Here is a 23,289-nt window from a genome sequence, read left to right as displayed (position 1 = left end):
TCCCACCTGAGCTCTGTGCAGTGCAGCTGGCGTTCAGCAACATGTCCAAAAGAGGAATTGGTTTTCAGCTGGAAAGATTTTGTACTTTACTTTTTTCAGCAAAGTAAAAATTTTCCATGAAAAACTTCAATTTCTCAAAAACCCAATTTTCCAATTAAAAACAATTTGCACAGAACATTTTCAGCCTTGTTACAATCCCATCCCAGGCACTCACTGGGGTGAGTTTCCTTCATTACCTGATTCATTTGTACAAGTAGCGCTGATCTCTTTGCTGAGAGGATCTGCCACAGAGACAGGATGTGCTTCAGCTGGGTTTGTGGGACAACCTGGAATGAAACAACACAGACAGGGATTTATCCAGACCTTGACACTGAGAAAGCCTTGATTGACACAGATATTTAAATCCTCATCATGGAAGTGAGCGCATTCTGTATTTATTTCACAGTTGCCTTGCTACTGCCAAAGTTTTAAAGAACGTCGAACCACTGAGCTGATGGAAGTCACTGGGTAAACATCTGGAACCAGAGTTTGCTGAAATGTGAAACCTGCTTTTGACAGCCTTTTGCAGGCACAGAGAGAATATTTTCTTTGTTTCCATTTATTCAACTGGTTCAGTTCAATGAATAGTTCACTGAGTGGAACAACGAAGCTCTGGTTTGAAAAGTTGGGATCCTGCTGGTACCTGCAGGCATTTTCAGAGACACTGCTCATGTGGATTATTCATTAGTATTACTAATTTGTATTGCAGTAGTGTCTAGAGGCGCCGGTCACAATGTGCTGGGATATAACAGAGACAATGCATGTCTCCAAGTGAATGCAGGGTAACCTTTTCAGAAGCATCTAAGTGAGTTAGGAGCCTCCCCTTTTCAAAAGTGACCTGGGGGCTGTGGAGGAGCTGAAGAACCTGGGGAGGTAGAAGGTGGGTGAGCTGAATTGCTGCAGAATGTTTCAATTTAATCAAGTTGGCATTTTCTGACAGAAAAAGCGACCATACTGTACTATACACTATACAGCTGTACAGTAGGGTTGGTCAGAGAACAGGTTTTCTTCCATAGAATATTTTGATGAAATATTTTGTGGAGAATTTCAATCTTTCCTCAAAAACCTGAAAACTGATTTATTTTAGTTTTTGTTTCTTTCAGAGCAAAGTTTTCCATTTTCGGATGAGACTCAAAAGTTTTCATTTTTTTGATGGAAAGCTGAAATTTTCCATGGAAAGTAAAAAACAAAACCAAAAACAAACATTTAGTCAAAACCACATTTTTTCGCTCAACAGTTTTTGAAAGAAACACTATTCTATATTCATATATTCAGACTGTAGTAGAAAGCATGAAAACAAAATAAATATTTATTGTAAAGAGCTTCATTTTCATTGCTGTGAATTCAAAACAAAGTTAATCTCTTACCGGTAAGTCTCTGAACTGTTTTGCATTAGCCTCCATCTTCAGCTCATTTCTGACATACTCAGTCAGGAGCCGCTCCGGGTCCCCTCCAGTCACGGCCAGGAACTCCGCAGCCACTTTCAGGGTGGAGAGTGCTCTGGAAATGTCACTCACTGGGCTGGCCTCTTCCATGATGCGTTTCATCAGACTCACGCTCAGTGGTTCCTATGGATAGCAACAGGAGACAAAAGGAGGCAGGCTGTCTGTGGGATTTCCATGTCCAATTCCTATTACAATCAATGGCATTCAAATCCCCCAGGGAGACAGACCCAGACTGCTGGCTGTTCCTGGCAGACTCTGCTGCCGAGCCAGGGCAGGCCCTGGACCAGGGGAAACCTGACCTTGAGGAAGGACTTGAGCTACCAGGACTGCCGGCCGCAGAGTACCCTGAGGAACCGGAGGAGCCAGGCAGCGACCTGAGCCAGAGTGAGCCTGATGCTCAGGGTGAGCTGGAGCTATGGGGGCTACCGGTGGCTGAATATCCCGACGAGTTGGAGGAACCAGAGGAACCCACTCGAGAGACTGGGTAGGAAGTAGCCCAGGGGCAGAACTGGACATTGCGGTGAGTCAATATTTGGTCAGCGTGTTGCGGACGAATCCCCGCTGACCCAGTGGCTGGACCCTCTCCTCCTGCCACTGTCAGGGCCCTGGGCTGGAACGCAGTGGAGTCAGGTGGGCCTGTGTTCCCCTACCCCTGCCACCCCACCTCGGGTGGCAGAATCTGATAAAGAACTCTGACTCTTGCTGGTGCTTCCCTGGCTGAGGGACATCATGGACTCTGGCTGGTACTCCTGTGTCACGCCAATTACTCCAGCACACCTCCCTCTGCTAATTTCCCGTCGACAGAGAGGTGTGACCAAGGCCTTTCAGCGAGGCAGTAGCTCCCCAGCGGCTTGGTGGACCAACTGAGACCTTGTTACATCTTTGTCAAATATTTGTTCCCCATGTAGGTACTTAAAGATTATGATCAAGTCACCTCATTGTTAAGCTGGGCTATAATGCCATGTTAATTATGTACAAATATTAGCAAATATTTTATCTCATTCTGGTAGTTAAGATTGTGACCCTCTAAGCAAAACTCCTAGAAAATATACATGCTATACGTTTGATTTTGCTATACAATTCAAGTGAGAATTCTATTCCTGCTTGGAATTCTAGGGGAAGGTGACAAAAACTATAGAAAGGCTATTATTCTTTATGAAACTGGAAAAGTTTAGAAATCAGTTTCTATAATGTGATTCTGTAGACATCTTTGGTTTCATCAGTACTAAATTCAGAAGGGAAAATGGGTATTGCCAGACGGGATCAACGCCAGGTCCGTCTAGCAAAGTCACCTGTCTCTGACAACACCCAGCACCAGATGCCGCAGAGTTAAGTGTAGGAACATTCCCCTTCGCTCCATACCAGATGGGGGATAATCTGCCCCCACACTAAGCCCCATCTTGTATCATAGAATCATAGAATATCAGGGTTGGAAGGGACCTCAGGAGGTATCTAGTCCAACCCCCTGCTCAAAGCAGGACCAATCCCCAGACAGATTTTTGCCCCAGATCCCTAAATGGCCACCTCAAGGATTGAACTCACAACCCTGGGGTTAGCAGGCCAATGCTCAAACCCTTGTCTCTGATAGTAAGAGAGTGGCTCAAACCCTAAAGCAGGAGGCTTATAAAATGTTTGTCATCACTACTCCTGTGGATATTTTTGTGATCTACAGAAATGTCCAATCCTTTCTGGAATCTTGCTAACTTCTTGGCCTTAGTGACTACTTGTGGCAGTGAGTTCCACAGGATAGCCACGTATTGTGGGAAAAAGTATGTCCTTTGGTCAGTTTTGAATTTGCCACCTTTTAATTTCATTGAAAATCCTCTTGTTCCTGTGTCACGAGACGTAGAGATCGCCCTTCTCTAGACCAATAATTATTTTATTATGGGAATTCTTTCTAAATGTGTTTGAACCAATAATGAGAGCATTACATCAGTGTAATTCAGGAGTAAAATCAGGGCAGTCAATGGGGTAAAACTGTTGTGAAGCTGGTGTACAAGGGAAGAGAACGAGGCCCCCTGACTCCAAGTGGCCAAGGAACTGTACAAAAATGTGCTTTTTAGTGGCTAAAGTTAGAGCTGGATGCGCCACTTGGCTCATCATGGGCCTGATCCTGGCCTATTCTAAGGCCGCTTTGCGCTGCTCCAATGTCTCCAGCTGAGTATCCAAATCCTGGAGGCGCCCAGAAATGAGTGGCTAATTTAGAAAGTGTTGCCCTTAATGGGCGAGTGGACATACTGTAGGTTTTGGATATTTACCCAACCTTCTGACTGTATTGTGGCTATGAAAGCTGTTTATGGGGGGAAAGAGAGAGGATTATCTGAGTTTGAAGCTGGCGGAAAACCCAGGGTTGTTTTTGATCTTACCTGGCGCAATTGTTCTTTAACCTTAACTTTCGTGGAGTGCAGAGTCTTCACATTGTTCAGTGCAATGGACGGAATTGTCTGAAAAGGAAAATGTTAGTGATTAATAACTGGTTTATAAAGCACAACATGTTCAATACAGAAAAAAACCTGAAGCACATGCCAAGAGTTAGAGCATAATTTTCAAAAGCATCTAAGGGTTTTAGGAGCCTAGGATCCATTTCAAATAGTGTCTTAGGCTCTTAAGGCCAGATTTTTATAGGTACCTAGTGTAATTTTAAAAAAATCATCTATTGAAATCAATGGGAGTTCAGACTAAAGTGTTTAGAACCGCCTAAGTGACTTGGGAATGTAAGTACCATTTTCAAAGATGATTTAGTCACTTGGGTGCCTAAATCCCATTGTTTTGCAGTGGCACTTAGGCACCTAACCTGCTCAGGAACTTTTGAAAATTCCACTAGGCCCCTAGATGCCTAAATAATTTCAAAATCTGGCACCTAGGAGCTCAAGTCTCACTGCAAGTCAGTGAGATTTAGACTCCTAAGCAGACCTGGGAGGGAGATAGTTTTGCTATCCTGCAAGAATTTGAGAGTTCAAAAACTTCTCTCTTCCAAATTGAGATGGAAACTCAAAATCTTGAAAATATTCACATACAGAATTTTTTTTTATTTGGGTCAATTGAAATGTTTTGTTTTGATAATTTCAAAAATGTTTAATTTTGATTTTGACCTCTCAGTTTCAATTTTAAAAATAAATGAAAGAAATAACTATAATTTCAAAACGTACAATGGCTTCAAACCAGAAATCAAACCATTTTGTTCCAAAAATGAGGAATCGAGATGTTTTGATATTTTCAAAACATTTCTCCAATTTTCTTTTTTATTTAAATAAACAATTTGTCAAAATCAGCATGTTCCACCAGGAAGTTTTGGTTTTCATGAATTGGCATTTTCCAACAACAAAACTGTGTCAACAAATTCCCAAGCAGCTCTGCTCCTAAGTGCCTAAGACCTTTCTGAAAATGGGTACTAGGCTCCTAAGTCACTTAGGCACATTTGAACATTTTAATCTAAGCCTAAACACAGTGGGGCTGATTTGCCAATGCATTACCCCCAATTTACACCAATGTAACCCCACTGCAGTCAGTGGAGCTAAACAGGTGTACATCTGGAAAAGGCCAGAGTGGATCAGATCTTTCACTTTGCATTGCCATTTTCACCTGTGCATCCTGATTTGGTTGTGGTTTACACCCATTTTGCTCAGGTGTGAATGACTCCACACAGGTGCCAGGCTACAGGGCAGCAAGCACTGAGAGTAAAATCCTGGTTGTACTGAAGTCTATGGCAAAGTGCCACCTCCATGATTTCATAGAAACATAGAATTGTAGAACTGGAAGGGACCTCGAAAGGTCATCTAGTCCAGTCCCCTGCACTCAAGGAAGGACTAAGTATTATCTAGACCATCCCTGACAGGTGTTTGTCCAACCTGCTCTTAAAAATCCCCAATGATGGAGATTCCATAACCTCCCTAGGCAATTTATTCCAGTGCTTAACCACTCTGACAGTTAGGAAGTTTTTCCTAATATCCAACCTAAGCCGCCTTTGCTGCAATTTAAGCCCATTGCTTCTTGTCCTATCCTCAGAGGTTAAGAAGAACAATTTTTTTCCCTCCTCCTTGTAACAACCTTTTATGTACTTGAAATCTGTTATCATGTCCCCTCTGTCTTCTCTTCTCCAGACTAAATAACCCAATTTTCTCTATCTTCCCACATAGGAAGACCTTTAATTATTTTTGTTGCTCTTCTCTGGACTCTCTCCAATTTGTCCACATCCTTCCTGAAATGTGGCACCCAGAACTGGACACAGTACTCCAGTTGAGGCCTAATCAGCATGGAGTAAAGCGGAAGAATTACTTCTTGTGTCTTGCTTACAACACTCCTGCTAATACAGCCCAGAAGGATGTTTGCATTTTTTTCAACAGCATTACACTGTTGACTCATATTTAGCTTGTGATCCACTATGACCCCCAGATCCCTTTCTGCAGTACTCCTTCCTAGGCAGTAATTTCCCATTTTGTATGTGTGCAACTGATTGTTCCTTCCTGAGTGTACTTTGCATTTGTCCTTACTGAATTTCATCCTATTTACTTCAGACCATTTCTCCAGTTTGTCCAGATCATTTTGTATTTTAATCCTGTCCTCCAAAGCACTTGCAACCTCTCCCAGCTTGGTATCATCCACAAACTTTATAAGTGTATTCTCTATACCGTTATCTAAATCATTGATGAAAATATTGAACAGAACTGGATCCAGAACCGATCTCTGCGGGACTCCACTCATTATGCCCTTCCAGCATGACTGTGAACCACTGATAACTACTCTCTGGGAATGATTTTCCAACCAGTTATGCATCCTCCTTATAGTAGCTCCATCGGGTTGCATTTTCCTAGTTTGTTTATGAGAAGGTCATGCGAGACAGTATCAAAAGCCTTACTAAAGTCAAGATATACCACATCTACTGCTTCCCCCCATCCACATGCCTTGTTACCCTGTCAAAGAAAGCTATCAGGTTGGTTTGACACTATTTGTTCTTAACAAATCCATGCTGTTATTTATCACCTTATTCTCTTCTAGGTGTTTGCAAACTGATTGCTTAATTAGTTTCTCTATTATCTTTCCAGGTACAGAAGTTAAGCTGACTGGTCTGTAATTCCCCGGGTTGTCCTTATTTCCCTTTTTATAGATGGGCATTATATTTGCCCTTTTCCAGTCTTCTGGAATATCTCCCGTCTTCCATGACTTTTTAAAGATAATTGCTAATGGCTCAGATATCTCCTCAGTCAGCTCCTCCTGAACTCCATCCTGAACTCACCTGGGCTTTCACGACGGGCTTCCCGCTGATGAAGCGGTGAATCACTTGCCTCTGCAGAGTCAGAAAGTTATAGTGGGTGGTTTTGGTTCCATCTTCCTCTAGCACGTACTGGAAGTTCAACAGCGCCATGGTGATTAAGTCGCTCTCGGTAACACTTAACACAGAGACATGCTTCACCTCTTCCGCTGAAATAGACCTGAAGAATAGGGCAGAACAGTATGAGGGGTGTTCCTTTGTACTGACAAAGAAATCTAAGATGGGACAAGCCCTGGTGGGCCATTTAGCCCATCTCTCCAGCCTTGCGCTCAGCTGCCAACTCTTGGGAGTCTCATGATATTAGTGGTTCCAGCTCCTGGAGTCATGGGAGAAAAGCAGCTCCCATTTTAAAAAAAGGCATGTTTCCCACCCTGGTAGCTGCAGGGAAAAGCTTGAAATCTTGGCCCCATGGAGGCAAATAAAAGCACCTCCACCTTTATTATTGTTGGTCCTTTGACCCAAGAAATTAGCCAGCATTTAGGGCCCTGTGGTATTGTTTCCATTAAGAGAAGAAATGGATGGATATAGGTCAGGTATTTCTTTGGTGAAACCCTATTTATTTAGAGAATGCACATGAAGTCCTGGTTCCCTGAACAGAGCAGGAACACACAAGCAGGAGGTGGGTCCCTGGATCACCATTTCCAAGTCTGGGTGCTCTCTGTCATGTCCCTGGGCCATGCTCACCACTGCTTCTCTTGTTTTCTGCTGGCTTTTTTCTCCTTTCTTTCTGCTTCTCACACATACACACAGTTTGCCAAACAATCCACTAGCCCTTTACAATTTGCAATCAGTCTCAGGGAAATCTCTCAGCCCACATGGCTTACTTTCTGATTGGCCTTGAAGTGTGGCCCAGTGGCTTGGGCAGTGGCTTCTACTGTTTCCAGCCATCATCATATATAGGGCTAGTTAATCGCTCCATCCATTTAGCTTGAAATAAAGGCACTTCATACACTCATTAGCTTTAAGGAAGTTACCCTGTGATTATCTGTAGATCAAAGACCTGCTTGATGGCACCTTCCAGCATAACAGTATTTTTAAAAAATCTTGTGACTTTTGAGGAATCTTGTGATTTCTGGGAGGCGGATTCATGTTCTTTTTCATGCGTGGCAGAGCTGCTTACAGTGAGCGAAACGCTACTCTCCGTCACATCAGCACAATAGCTCCAGTAATAGTGAAGAAAGAGCCCAAAGCTGCTCTGAATGATGCGCTGCTAAGCTGAAGTTCTTGCCACATGTGGAAGCAGCGCTGGCTGGCTGTGTCGCTTGCTGAGTGAAAAAAAGCCCTTGGCCCTTTATAAATACCAGTATACAGAAAAAAATCATGGTACGAAATCTAACTCTTTAATTTAGCGGTGAACAAAAACCAATGGCTGGAAGCTGAAGCCTGATAAATTCAAATTGGAAATAAGGCACCAATTGTTGACAGTGAAGGTGATTAACCCTTGGAGCAAACTGCCAAGGGAAGTGGTGGATTCTCCATCCCTTGATGGTTTCCAATCCGTACGGGATGCCTTTCTGGAAGATACTTTAGCCAAACACAAGTTATTGGGCTTAGTACTTGGGTAACTGGGTGATGCTAATGGCCTGTGCTATACAGGAGCTCAGCCTAGATAATCTAAGAGTCCCTTCTGTCTTTAAACTCGGAATATGGGTCTTTGTGATGTTTACCCTGAAAGCACAACACCCCATCAGCTTGGCCAACCCCAAACATGCAAATATCAGGAGCTGGGCTCCAAAAATGATGCAGCTGGCATAAGATTGAAAGAATATCATGTTCTGAGGCCTTTCTATTCTCCTTCTGGAATTGGAGAGCTCGGGGAGCACATTTCCAGGCTTTTCCTCACATCCACGAAGGCCAGAGACTGACAGGGAAGCTGAGACTGGCAGTAAAACAGGGAGAGTTGGCAGCACAGCCATCCAGAGAGAGGAGACAACAAGGGGAAAGCAAAGAAAGACTCTGCAATCTCCAGCACTGAGGGCCTTTGCTGTGTGAGCTAAAGGACCAAAGGTGAAAGGTCAGCTTTACAAAGGTCTTTTGGCACCTACAGAGGCAGATAAGAAGTAATAATCTCTAGTGCCTCACAGAGCTACGTACCATTATCCCCATTTTACAGTTAGGAAGACTGAGACACAGTGAAAGACATTGACTTGCCCAACAAGTAGAGCCAGGATTAGAACCCAGGTCTTCTGCATCCATTAGCCTATAGTACCTCCCATTGCAGTCGTTGAAAACAATGAGAGTTTGGTGCCTAACTTGCCTTGGCACTTTGGATAAATCCCACAAGGTGCCTCTTTGCATCTTCAGATGCCTAAATACCTTCGTAAATCTGGTCCTAAGAGTTTCAACCTGCCCCATTAAAGCCAATGGGAGTTTTGCTCCTGTGGTTGTACCAGCTGAACTGAAATCAAGCGCGTCTTGGCCTTTTGGCTAAGATCAAGTGCACCAGCTGAGCTGAAAGAAGTTTACAAAAAATCAGTGTAGTTGCACTGGTGCAAACCCCGGTGTGGATGCACTTATATCAGTTTACAGCTGGCTTGTATTGGTTGAGCTAGCCTGCTCTACCTCCAGATTTTGTACCAATTTAACTATTTTTTGGGTTGTGTGTGATTTTTTTAGCTAAATAGATTAATTGGTTCAACCCCTAACCAGGTGCAGTTGTACCAGTATAAAGATGCTTACACCACTATAACTTATTACCCTAAATATATGGGAAAAACTACACTGCTGTCAACATCTTCATACTGGTACAGCTGCGATCACACTCTGGGTTATATGCCGCTGAATGTCTGTGGCACTCCCAAGTTAGCTTTAAAAAGGCCCCTGTTGGGACCATAAGTATCCTGCTGTGCTTCTCAGTCCGTCCTTACGGTAACATGGCAAGTTACCCTGGAGTCAGTATGGAGTCATCCCTTGATTGCTGTGGGGTCAGAGCTGGATTTTGATCTCAGCTCCCCTGGGATCAATCCAGAGTTACCTCCTGACTGCAGGGGGTCAGAGTCAGATTCTGATCTCAGCTACCCTAAGGTAAGTCTGGGACCAGGGTGCTGGGTGCTGAAAGCTATTGGACAAACCTGTAAACCCTGTATATGATGGAAACCACTTCAAGCCAGGGGTGCTGCCACACCCCCAGCATCCCTAGTTCTAGCACCCATCTGGGAGACTAAAATAAATGAGGATAATTGAACTACCTAAATTGCAGTGAAGTTGATCAGTCCTTCAGTCATTAGATACAATTCAAGCTTATCTCCCTCAACAGACCAAATCAACTTTACACCCCACCTGAGCAGACCATTGCACAAGGTCATAAGAGTTATGTTTTCTTCTTGGAGAAGTCTGGCCTGGCCCGCCTCAGATAGATGGCTCTACATCAGGAGTAACATCATTGACATCAATGGAGCTATGCCTGTTTTATACCATCTGAAGTGAGATGAGACTCAGGATCTATGTTTTAAGATGAATTGTGCATTTATAGGTAACTAGTCAGAGTGGTTCACCCCTAGGGGTGAGGATTGAAAGATACCTTTCCTTTTCCTTAGTGAGTTGAACAACTGTGTCAATACAGCTGTTCTGGAGCTGTATTAAGAACTTTGTAACAATGTAAGTTACGGATGGAGTGGTTGGCAGGAGGTCCAGGATGGCAGTGTCATCTTTGATCTCCTTGCACCACAGTTCGTCAGGGATACTGATTTCTGTAACAAAGCAGAAAATCTTTCACACAGTGTGCATGGAATCACAGGAACCAGGGTATCAAATGGCAGCAGTAGAACTAGGTGAGGAAAGAAACATTTTTCACAAAATAATGCTCCATATTTTCCACGCCATCTTTTTGTCAAAATTTCAAATTGAATCTAAATAAATAAAATTAAACCAGCTGGCTGGAAAAAAAAACAAAAAACAAACAACCCCCCCCCCCCCCCCCCCAAAAAAACCACAGCAAGTGTTTTGTGGAAAAAAAAAAAGGTGTGGAAAAACTTGCAAAAAAAAGAAAAAGAAAAAAATTGTCACACCCAGTTCTAGCTAGCGATTTCCATCTGGGAAAATGCTTGGTGATCTGGTTAATCTGATTATCATTACCCTATAAGTACACAGCTCCTTTCCTCGCCAACCCTTCAAAGATTTACAGCCATGCTGAGCTTTAGAGGTGAATAGCCTTGGTGAAGTCAGTGGAACCACTCAGAGTATGTTAAGAATGTTCATGTCTTTGCAGGATGGAGTTAATTTGGGTACAGCTGTATATCAAGGAATACTTGGTAATTACTCTGGAGTAGACTTATACTCAGCTTCAGAACTGAATCGTTTGTTACGTAATAGAAAAATATCTCGAAAGGAAAGTAAAACACATGAAAAAGTCAAAATACCTGAGCTTCTGGGACTTGATCTTATATTGTTCCACACTTTCTGAACAGTTTGTATGGCTCTTTTGAAAGTCAAACGCTGATCATCTAAAAGTTGGAAGAGAAGATGGCATTTATCAGCATATATTTTCCAGGGGGAAAAAATTGTTTCCTTCCTGCAAAAGTACTTCTTATAGTAAAAAGACTAATTGAAATTTTAACTGGCCTTGCAACATTAAACAAGTTTTACCTACAGATCTGAGGTAAAAATTTGAAAAGTGCTTACGTTTCTTGGGATCCTGAGATTGATTTTTGAGAGATTTAGGCACTGAGGGCTAGACCCATAAAGGGATTTAAGCACCTAATTGTCATTTGTGCACCTGAGGCCAGTTGCTACTTAACTCTGCAGTTGCTTAAATTCCCACTGGTAAAGTGCCCTAGATGCCTAAATTTCTGCTAGGTGGCATGTACACAGCCCTCTACATCCTGACACCTCCTAAGCCCCAGCAGGATTCATGGAGGTAATTGTCCCACTGTACTTGGCACTGTGGAGGCTTCAGCTGGATACTGTGTCCAGTTCTGGGCAACACACTTTCATAAAGATGTGGACAAACTGGAGAGAGTCCAGAGGACAGCATCAAAAATAAAAGAAGGGTTAGAAAACCTGACCTGTGAGGAAAGGTTAAAAAAACTGGGCATGTTTAGACTTGAGAAAAGAAGGTGAGGGGGGGACTTGATAACAGTCTTCCGATATGTTAGGGGCTGTTTTAAAGAGGACAGTGATCAGTTATTCTCCATGAAGCCAGGACAAGAAGTAATGGGTTCAATCTGCAGCAAAGGAGAGTTAGGTAACATATTAAGAAGGGTCATTAAGTTCTGGAATAGGCTTCCAAGGGAGGTTGTAGAATCTCCATTATTATTATTATTTCTTTCTTTTTTTTTTTTTTTTTTAAAGAACATGATGGACAAACACCTGTCAGGGATAATCTAGGTTTACTTGATCCTGGACTTGATGATTTCTATGAGTCTATGAACTATGGCTATGAGTCTATGAACTAAACATCTCCCCACCTATCTCATCTGCAGAAGCCCAACCCAGGAGGCATTTTCAGAAGGCATGCTTCCAAGTTAGGCCCCGCCCAAAGCAGGGTCAAGGCAGAAGAGCTAGCAATGGTACCTTTGTATCAGTGGTTAGAGCATGCACCTTGGATGTGGGAGAGCTGCATTCAAACCCCATCTGTTTTACTTAGAGCCGGGACTAGAACCCAGGGTCCCTGGGATTGCAGGTAAGTGACCTAACCACTGGGCTATTGGGTATTCTGGGCTAATACCCTCTCAATCTCTCCTGTTGAACCTGTTCCACTTTGTGTAAACTACTCAAATATTAGCTGGAGCAGGGGCACTGGAGCCAGGCTCTCCCAGGTGGGTAACCTGATCACCAGGCTACAAAGCCATTCTCTCTCTCTCTCTGGCCCAATCAGCGTAAGTATTAATCTGTGGATTCGCTCAGGCAGCAGGGCATGTAACCATCAGGAGTTGCAATGCTGAGTTTAAGTCTCCTGTGTACATGGGCACCAGGTTTGTATAATTTTTGGTGGTGCACAGAACGAGTCCAAGCAGAGCCGTCCCATCCATTGGACGGATCAGGACAACCACCCTGGGTCCCGCATTTCAGGGGGACATGGGGTCCAGGGCAGCCTGGGAAGTTAGCAGGGGGCCTGGTGCTAGCAGGATCGAGCAACCTGGCCCCAGCCCACTCCGTTCTGCTCTGCTCTGCCAGTTCTCGGTGACCCTCGGTGGAGGGGGCAGAAGCCAGAAAGAGGTGGAAAGGGGGCGGACGCTTGGGGCAATGGGTGGAATGGGGGCAGGGAGGGGTGGAGCAGAGGCGGGGCAGAGGCAGAGCCGGGGTGGGAAGAAGTGGGGCGGAGGCAGGGGTTTGGGGGAAGGGGTGTAGTGGGGGAGGGGTGGAGCAGAGGCAGGAAGGGGTGGGGCGGGCTGGGTTGCTTGCTGCTGCTGGGGCCAGGCCCACCACTAATCCCCCAGGCATCCCTGGACCCCGGGACTGTTGCCCAGGTCCGTCCTATGGACGGGATGGCTCTGAAAATATAAGCTCAAACATTAGTGAAGTTGGGCCCACGTCCCGGAATATTGGTGGATAACTTGCTGCCTATGCCTGTGTAGATCTAGCCCTGAGAAGATCACGGCCAGGTCTACACTTGGAGCACTTTGCCAGTGTGGCAATACCAGTATCCTGTTCCAGCAAAGCACTCCTAGTGCGGACACAGCAGCAGCAAAACTGCACTTTTGCCAGTTTGGCTTATTCCTGCCTCCATGAGCAAAATAAGTGGTCCCAGCAAAAGCACAGTGCAGCTGGTATAACTGTCTCTGCACTAGGTGCTTTTGCCATCAAGCTCTGTTAGTCACAATTTTGCACCTCATCACACCTGACCAGCCTGGCCATGCTGTCACAAGTCTGTAGTGTGGACCTGGCCACAGTCCTATGGAAAGCCAAAGGCTCTTAGGCTCCTCAGTCACTGAGGCATGTTGATTGATTGCTCTCATTGGCTTTTTTGACTGATGTTTACAATTTGCACATAATTGCAGAACTGCGGGTGTTCTCCTTGGTCCACAGGCCAGATCCAAAGCCCACTGCAGCAAATGGGAGCTTGTCCCTTGATCTCCACAGTATCTGGCTCAAGCCCCAGGCATGTCACTATTATCCCCTGTATAGAGACCACGCCTAGCTCAGCCATGTACGTTCCTTGGGTTCTTTATTGCTGCTCAGGAAATAGAGTCATACTGATTCTTGGGTGCAGTGAAGCTGCTGGGGGTTGTCCCCACAATGCAAAGCTGCCATAAAGCTGTTGGATCTGGCTGCAAGAAGATCCCTGCAGCACTGAGGGATCCACAGGTTTGTAGGGCCAGCGCACAGTGACGATTCATGTCAGCTGGAGATCTGGGCCCACTGACTCCAATACAGCTGCACCAAGAGTAGATTTGGTACCATAACCCTAGAAGTATGAAGTGTACCTGAGAGGTCGTCCCGTTCCAAGAAGTTTCTCACAGAAAGCCTTTCACCTTCGTGTATATCGCCGTTTTGGAAACAGTGGATCAGAGAGCGCTGCAGAGTGAGAATTTCAGGCAGGTACTGTACATGTCGGATGTGCTGGTGCTGTAAGAGAAAAGTAACCACCTTTTTAACATGATGCCTATGTTCACTGGGAGAGGAAAGATGTTATGGGGAAGGGTGTTGAGTGGTTTTGATGTTCCTGAAAACATCATGGTTATGTGGGTGTCTGGCTGCTTTGCATCACTGGGGCAATGCAAAGCAGCCAGCGGAGACCGGTCCATCTGGCCCTGAACCCCTGTGGATTTTTTAATAGTAACTTACTTTAGCCTACAGTTCTCTATTAGACCCTAGGAAAGCTATGCAAAGATCCTGCTACCTGCCAACCCCCTAGCATTTCATACTGGTCATTGCTAGCACACCTGTTGTAATGCAAACTCAAATTGTCCATAGGCATGTGCAGCAGTCAGCTGAAGCTGCCTGACTGGAATGGAAGCAGCATATCACACTTGCCTTGTTTCTTTGGGCCAGATTAAGAGGTGTTGTATAAACAATGGTGTAAATTAACCCCCTTGTGAGGATAGCTGTCCTATTTCTTTACATATGTAGCAGGGAGCCTGGTAGAAGGGGAAGAGTTTAAAGTAGGAAAAAATGTTTTTTTTTGGTCAGCTTACACGTATTAATTAAGCGCTGTTCCTAAGACATGTGAAACCCTGCCTACACTAGGTTTTTTCCTAGTCTGGATAAAGAACGTTAGGGTTAGAGACAGCAGGCTTTAGGCAAGCTATGGTTTTCTTTGTTCTAATAAAGTTCCTTGTTTAGTGTTTGGAGAAATCAGCCATCGTCACATGACTCCCTTGCAACTGGTCAGTGAGTGTGAGTTGGCCTGAGAGAGTCCAGATGAGAGTAAGGGAGTAAATCTTACACATCATCTCAGAATCTGGCTTTATAGGCATAACTTAAAGCTGTACGTTCATGTTTAAATATAGACATGATGGAAGACCTAGCATAATTATCTCCTGTCTTTAAATCAAGACCTCAGTCTCTTTCTAAAATATCCATTCTAGGTCACCCAGAAATCACTGAGTGAGGTTCTCCGGCCTGGGTTACACAGGAAGCCAGACTATAGACAATTGTAACAGCCCCTTCTGGCCTCAAAATTGACAAATATTAGATTTTTCTTTAACCTTGAATATCAGTTCATTATGTTGGAACAGTGAGTTCAGGGGGGTGAAAAACAGGGAGGGAGAAGAGCTACTGAAGCTAAAGGACAATGTTGGCACAAGAATAAATATGGATAAACTGGCCAGGAATAAACGTAGGCTAGAAACCATCAGAGGAGGGAGGGTCTGGAACAGCCTCCCGGTAGGAGTGGGGCCCAACACTCTAACTGGTTTTAAGATGGAGCCTGATAAGCTATGAAGGAGTTTGTATGATGAGCAGTAGCAGGGGACTGGACACGATGTCCCAGGAGTATATTTTTAATGGTGAGACTAATTAACTATTGGAACAATTTACCAAGGGTCATGGTGGATTCTCCATCACTGACCATTTTAAAATCAAGATTGGATGTTCCTCTAAAAGCTCTGCCCTAGGAATTATTTTGAGGCAGTTCCTGGGCCTGTGTTAGACAGGAGGTCAGACTAGATGGTCCCTTCTGGCCGTGGAATCTATGAATCTATGAGCCCCCTTCTAGTCCTAATGTTCCTATTACTCTAACTATAAATGAGTATTGTTATGAGCTAGGTGAAAGCTTGTTATGGGTTGAGTTAAAACCCCACTGTGATTGATAGTTGTGAACTCAATTAACATAAGTAACATAACTGTAAGTAAAAGCCCCACCTAAGACAAAAGATGTGTGTGAACCTGCCAAGGAGCTTTTGACTGAGTATTGTTTTGGGTAGCTGTGTTTGTTTGTGGGAAGAGAGATCACACAGGATTGGTCTAGACCAGAAAATTAGATCAGTTTAATTATGTCAGCCAGGTGTATGAAAAAGCCACACCCTGAGCGGTGTAGTTAAACTGACCTAAGGCACTGTGTAGACATTGCTAGGTCAACCGAAGAATTCTTCCGTCGACCTAGCTACCACCTGTCGGGGAATTGGATTACCTACGCCATTGGGAGAATCCCTCCCGTTGACAAAGGTAGCAGCTATACTGAAGTGCTACAATGACACAGCATTGTAAGTGTAGACAAGCTCACAGAAACAGAGGTCAGACAAGAACAGGCTAAGAGGGAGAGACTGCCAGAAGGAGGGAGCAGCTGCAAGCCTGCGGGTGACTCTAGCAAAAACCTGGGAAGAGGTCAGGGGTGCAGGATCAAAGATTGCTCTTGGTGCTGTGAGCAACAAAAGCTGTTTCCTGCTAGTTGATTCCCGCTGTATTCAGAGCGACAGGACTTTGTATATTCTTTATAAATAAACAAAACTGCAGTAAATAAAATACCAGACTCCATCAATTTCTACTTCCAACTGGAACATCCACAAGGCCCCAAATTTTGACTGGCCTGTTGGGCTGAAAAGGGGTTACAATGTATTCACATCTGTCTCTGTGTGTGCGTGTGCGCTGTTCTAAGGCATGTGCTGTTTGTGTGTTAACATTAGTTCAAATCATCCCAGAGCACCTTGGACAGGAGTTCCAGGAGCACAGGGAACTGGTTTTCTCCATTTTCTTGCTGCACCAGATGGGTCAGGCGCTGGACTGTCATCCTCTGTTCAAATCTCCACATGCAGGGCATGTTGATCAGCCCGCAGGTCGGCAGGTGGCTGAAAGGCGGGGACTGGCCGTAGGCTACTTTCAGGAGAACATTTGAACGGTGAGCTCCCTCCTCTACAATCTGCTGCTTTGCAGAAGCAAGTTTCTGCTCCAGCACCTGTGGAAGTGAGATGTCAGTCAGGAATCGAGTCTTGTTATAAAGGGGCCTGGCTCTTCTAATCGGTCTGAGAGGCAGCCCGGGCTGGCTCTGGGTTAAGGCACCAGACTAGAGATCCGGGTTCAATTTTTGGATCTGTCACCGACTCCCTGTGTGATCTCAGAGAAGCTATTTCATGATTCTGTGTCTCCATTTCTCATCTGGAAAAAGAGACAATAATCCTGCCTTTGTCTATTTAGACTGTGAGCTCTTTGGGGCAGGGACGGTCTTTCACCGTCTGTCTGTGCAGCACCCAGCTAGGGACTACAGAAGCTCCTTAAAAGTGGTGGAGCCACCAGCACCTGAAGCATGACCCCATCCCAACCCCTTCCCCCCAAGGACCTGCCTCTGCACTCCCCCTTCCCCTGAGGCCCCACCCCCTGCTTGTGCCTCTCTGCCTCCTCCCCACTGTCGCTTGCCCTTATGGCTGGTAAAAAGTGGGAGGGCCATGGCCCCCTGACCCCCTGCACCCAGCACAAAGGGGCTCTGTGTGTGTGTCTGTGCAGTGCCTGGCAAAATGGGGCCCTACTTGGATCTTGGTTTAAGCCAATAGGTCCTACTGTAATATTTAATAATAATAATGAAATGCCAACAGAACTCTTAGAAATGCAGAGTGGCAGGCAGTTTAATACTAGGTTCGTAGACAATCAAATACACAGGGGTTTCCTCTCTAATATGCTGAACACAATGGACAAGTTCTATTCAGGTTCTTATAACATGCCCATCACTGTGGCATCTGAGCACCAAAGGTTTCTGTCGGGCAAAAAATTAGCATTTTTAGAAATGTTTTGTGTGACTTCTGGTTTGAGACAGTGGCATGGAAGTCTCAGGTGGGCTTCTTCTGGCTCTCTCTCTCTTACCCTGAGTAAACAGCCGGTTTATTTGTGATATTTACCATGTATAGAAAACCGGTCCTCACATACCTGGAAGAACGACTGAGTTATGGCTTTTAAGCAGCTTTCCCACCGTACTCTGTCTTCTTTTTCATGCATACATTTAATGGTCATGTTTGTGTCTGTAAGAAATATACAATTACACGTCAGCTTTCATCATTTAACATAAAAAAAGGAGCAGATCTAAAGTAGCGCAGTTGCAGTACAGTGTTGTTCATGATAGTGAAATGAATTACAATGTTATTAGACAACTAGATTCCTGAGCCATAAGATAGAGGAGCACATTCAAATATTAGCCAGTTAAAAATCAGTTTATTAATAGGTTCGTGGGTTGAAATGCCAGAAGAGAGAGTTATGATCATCTAGTCTGATCTCCTGCATAACACTGGCCATAGAACCTCAGCCAGTGATTTCTACACCACGCCCATCACCTCTGTCTGAGCTATAGCAGATCTTTTAGAAAGAGAGATCACATCTTCATGTCAAGACTCCAAGTGCTGGAGAATCCACCTCATCCCTACATGAGCTGTCCTGATGGGTCATTCCCCTCTCTGATAAACATACTGGACCTAATTTTAGTCTGAATTTGTCTCACTTTGTCATAAATACAGCAGCAAAAAAATAACAGCCCCTAAAACGAGGTGTTTCTTTACCTGCTGTGCTGTCGAGGATGTATCTGAGGAACAGGTGGACTGTCATCGTTGCATCGTCTATGTTTCCACTAAGTGACTCTGCTAGGAACTGGATGTCTTTTTCAAGGTGGTCACAAAAGAACTTTTCTGCATCTTTCGGCTTCACTTTCATTAGCTCCAAAATGGACTAGAAGGCAAAGTATTTCCATAGCTTAGCTCTGAGGAAGCATTTCCCCTCATAATTGTACAGACACTTCTCTAAAGGCGATGTATAACTCAGACAAAGTTACCATTACAATTTATAGCCTGTTAGTGGTGTACAATGCTGATGAGTTATGACAGACAGACAGAATATTACTGGGGGTATTGGTTTTCCCACCTGTCTATCGGTAAAAGTCCCCAGGAGCATTGAAGAATGGAGCAGTGCTCTGGCAATGCAGACTGCGGCTGCAGGCAGATCCCTCTCTGTCTCATTGTTCCGTGCGGACGGATTCCCCAGCATGTAGCCTCTCTCTGTTTTATCCTTCGTGCTGTATTAAGAAATCACAATTTATTTGACAGTCACAGAGATCAGACTTTTCTCCCAAACCTTGTATTTGTTTGGTGTTTCACCCTAAGCAGTTCACAGCTATAGTGACCGTGGGGTCTCATTGGGGTGGGGAAAAGGATTGGAATTTTGAACTTTCAATGAAATTTCCCCTAAAATTGGCACCTATAGTTCACTCTCCGTTAACAATTCCCAGACAGCTGTGTGGATTTAAGTTGACACAGTCTCATTCACTCCTTTTACATTACATGCAATGATTTTAAACTTACGTATCTACTTCCTCAAATCCCTCCATGGGGCTGTGAAGAGTCCCACCAACCTCGGAGCCACACAGACACTTGATAATAACCCAGGGCCGTCCGCACTGTTGTCACAGGAATAATGTCAGCATTAGTCACTTGTTAAAGAACCAACAATGCAACAGTTGTACGAATGTTTGCTCAGCTGCTAGCCAGACAGCACCACTCTGCAGCTGAGCAAGAAACAGACTCTGCACAAACCACTGGAGGCAGACATGTTCAGAACAGTAAACAGAAAAGACAGTGAGTGTGCAATATACTGGCCTTGTGCCCAGGATCATGTTTCTCAAAGTAGCCTAGTGGAGCTAGAGCTTGTTTACACAGCCCCTCAGTGCATGGCAAGTCAAGGTGTGAATGTTCATGCACCAACTGTCTGTGTGGCACCTGCTCCCGCACGCTAAAAGTGCTGTTGAATCAGCAGTACGTCCAAGTGCAATATGGAACGTTTAGTGCACAAGAGGCAGCCGTGTCCACACGGTGATTTAGTGCACAGGACAGTGTGCTGTAGTTCACATCCTGGCTTGCTGCACACAAAGTGACCATGTAGACAAGCCCCATGGCTCCTCAAACACACTGAAAATTCAGGGTGGGTTGGGTGCCCAGCTCCCTTTGAGTGTATACAGCTGTGGTCTCACCAAATGTACGCAGAATGAGCATCACTGCTAGTGGCAAGGCAAAATCAAATCGATAACCGTTTAAAACCACATTGCTAGAACGGAGGAGGAGGATTAGGTGCAGGGTACTCAGATCTGCAGTCGGGAAGGCCCGATTTCAGGTATCACTGCGAGCCACAAAATTCCTTCTCAGCTACCAACTAACCCTGTAGCATCTACACTCACTCAGCGCCTCTGTTTTCAGGGGACAAGTTCCCTCAGTGCTGAAGTTTCTGCCTCTGGGCATGTGCACTGCCGCCTCCCTCTAGGTGTCCAAATGCCGATCTCTGCCTCAGCCCCAGAGCAACTCACGAACCAGGGGAAGACAGGAAAAGGAGACTGTTGAAAACCTAGCCAGAGGAGGAGGTTCCTTCACACCTTTCAGCACAGTGGTTAGAGCACTCACCCCGGGTGTGGGAAGTTCAGATTTAATTGCCCCCTTGACCCAAGGGTGGCTAAGAATTTGAACTGCGGGCTCCCACCTCCCAGAAGGGTGCCCTAGCCACTGATCTATGGGATAGCCTGATGGGGCTCCCTCAATCTCTCCCGGTGATGCTGTTCCACTGTGGATAAAAAACGAGTCATTGGAACAAGGGGACTGGACCCCTGGGTCTCCCACCTCCCTCATCACTGGATTGCAGACTCCTTCTCACCACTACCTCCTCCTCTTTCAGTTGTTGTGTGTGGAGTGACACAGATGCCTAACTTCATCTTGAAAGAAACGACTTAGGTGCCTAGCCCCCTGCAACTCTAGGGGAGGGGCTCCCATTCGTGGATCACTAGGCAGAGCCAGGCACCTTCTTGGAGCCTGGACTCAGGTGCCTACCTCTGTGAAGGAAGCAGGGCTTAGCATATGCCCCACTGATCGGTATCTCCCATTGGCTAGCTTAGGCAGCTCCCTGCCTAACGTGCTGGTTTGGTGTGTCACATTGTCAAGTGCCTGTCTCTGCCCAGGCATTGTATAGGGAGCTAGGTGCCTAACTCGGGCTCTGTGAATCCCACTTCTGCTCCAGTGCTTTTTTAAGTGACTGGAAGTTAGGTGTTGCCATGTGCAGCATCACAACACCTATCTAAGCAGAGTCTGAATGAGGTCTCCCCTGGCATCTAGTGGTGAGCTGTGGAAAAGGACTTCAGGAGCTGATCTCATTTTCATGGGCACCCCCCCCTGCCTAGGTGCTCAGCATGATGGGATTGCTTGCCCAAATGATCACTTTTGGCTGGTGTGGGATCCCCAGTCTCCTTGTTATTGGGGATGGAGTTGTAAAGACTTGTTATCTTTGTGTGAATCCAGGGCAGTAGAACCGTACTTGGCATACCCCGACTGAGGGACTCACCCTCAACTCAACCGCACTCACTAAGCAAGGGAACATGGGTTCCAAAGCCCAGGGAGTTGGGAGAGGGTGGGGTCAGGTACTTGTACCTGGTGGTGTAGGGCCTGCCTAATGGCCCCAGACAACATTTGATCCCGTCTCTCTCTGCTGTGTAATAACAGAGCTAATTTGCTCTCAATTGAGAGTCTTATTACACAGGACAGGATGACCAGCAGAGAGGTGTGGTGAGCAAGTGCCTGGACAGCAGGGCAATTAAAGTGCCTTCTTACCTCTCCACCCAGGGTGGGAGGTGAACTCTGCAGCTGCACCTCTGGCTTCTGGGTCTGCACTGACCAAGGACAACTGTGAATGCGGTGCAGAGAAGAGATGGGCACATTAAAGGCATTTTTGGTTGCTGGACTTAAGAACCTGATGGAAGAGGACACTGCCCAATTTACTTGGGAGTTGGTCTTTAGCTCATGGTTTGTTTATGAACCCTGTTTGTGGTGTTTTCCCAAATTAATGCTGGGTTACTTCCCTTCTGTTATTAAAAGTTTATTTTCTACACTCAGACTCTGTGCTTGTGAGAGGGGAAGTATTGCCCCTAGAGGTGGCACGGGGTGGTGTGTAATTGTCCCAGGCTACTGGGTGGGGCTCGAGCCAGTTTTGTGTTCTGTTGTTGAAGAGGAACCCCTAGATATTGAACCTGGCCCTTGTTGCTGCCAATTTCAACATGCAGAAGAGTTACACCTAACCCCTTTGTGAATCTGGGCCTAAGGCATTTGCAGTGGAAAACAACTACCTCTACCAATACCACTTGCTTTAGTCTTACGGGCCATGCCATGGATCTCTTTATATTCTGTAACTGTCTCCACAGACACATCTACACATGGAACCCGCACTTACCAGTGTGGTGCCTAGCCCAGCTCTAGCAATGGCTGGGCCGTAGATAGAGGTTGATGAGCCTGCTGCAGCCTGGGCTAAGAGAGGTGGGTGTTTCGGCTCAGGCAGGAAAGAACTGTGCTCTTAGCTCTGGAGGAGGCAGGTTCAGTCCCCACCCTGGTGGAGGTGGGGGTGCCCCAGAAAGGGGCTACATGCGGATACAGCTTCGGATATGAAACTCTCGTATTACAGGAGACAAGCACGGATGCACAGCAATGAAAATCTCAAGCCCAGACACTATGTCAGCCATAATGTAAGAGTTTAGATGCAATTTAAGTGCATATTTCTAGGTAAGGAGATCAGGTTAGGAGTCAGCTTGGGTCTCTGGATCCTTGTGTCAGTGCCAAGTAGTCCTGTCCTGAGAAATCCGACACGTACATTCCAGAGACAGAGACGCAGCAAGAGGCTGAAGATACACCCGCAACGAACAACAGCTATGAAGAGACACTTACATTTTCAATGCTCCAGTACTTCCCGCATCGGCATCCTGTGCGTGAGAGGGAATCAGACCAATCAGCTATCGGTACAGTCACACAAACAACAGTACTGATAATGCACCGGAACCTCAGCTGGGGTGGATCAGCACAGCCCCAGTGACTCCAACGGAGCAACAACCGATTCTCCCCAGCTGGGGATCTGGCCTCATCGATTTGGAGCTGCACCTCATTTACATCAGCTGGGGACCTGGTCCCAAATTTCCTGCTTCTATAAAAAATGACCTTGTGAAACAAGATTCTAAACCAGATTTTGGTCAGTCTGAAATGTGGTCACTGCAGGACCAGATTGGAGGGACATAGTTGGCTTTAAGTAGCCTTTACCCATCCCGTGTGCCAAGGCTGCCAGACCCTGCCCCAACCTTGCTCTAAATTAATACCAGTTCCTACAGCCTTGGGGTACTTTTCTGTCAAGCAAGGTGCAGCTGGAGTCGGCTGTGTCCCAGTCATGCCC

At 45.5% G+C, this 23,289-nt stretch overlaps 1 protein-coding gene across 1 annotated transcript in view; it reads right to left on the bottom strand.

Moving 5' to 3' along the window:
• The window catches only part of LOC123369112 (E3 ubiquitin-protein ligase RNF213-like), a 71,073-nt gene that overhangs the window by 4,657 nt on the left and 43,127 nt on the right, over positions 1–23,289 (bottom strand). Inside the window, exons 17-29 of the mRNA XM_045014473.1 lie at positions 22,794–22,828; positions 19,407–19,501; positions 18,970–19,120; positions 18,612–18,777; positions 17,989–18,080; positions 16,778–17,026; positions 14,118–14,259; positions 11,112–11,195; positions 10,274–10,442; positions 6,718–6,913; positions 3,851–3,928; positions 1,407–1,607; positions 237–326 (exon numbers count right to left, since the gene is read on the bottom strand). Coding sequence (XP_044870408.1) covers positions 237–326; positions 1,407–1,607; positions 3,851–3,928; positions 6,718–6,913; positions 10,274–10,442; positions 11,112–11,195; positions 14,118–14,259; positions 16,778–17,026; positions 17,989–18,080; positions 18,612–18,777; positions 18,970–19,120; positions 19,407–19,501; positions 22,794–22,828 — 1,748 coding nt within the window. The remainder of the gene's footprint in view (positions 1–236; positions 327–1,406; positions 1,608–3,850; positions 3,929–6,717; positions 6,914–10,273; positions 10,443–11,111; positions 11,196–14,117; positions 14,260–16,777; positions 17,027–17,988; positions 18,081–18,611; positions 18,778–18,969; positions 19,121–19,406; positions 19,502–22,793; positions 22,829–23,289) is intronic.

Source organism: Mauremys mutica, chromosome 4 (genome assembly GCF_020497125.1).
Source record: "Mauremys mutica isolate MM-2020 ecotype Southern chromosome 4, ASM2049712v1, whole genome shotgun sequence".
In the NCBI taxonomy this organism is placed as follows: domain Eukaryota; kingdom Metazoa; phylum Chordata; order Testudines; family Geoemydidae; genus Mauremys; species Mauremys mutica.
This window is presented reverse-complemented; position numbering and strand designations above follow the sequence as displayed.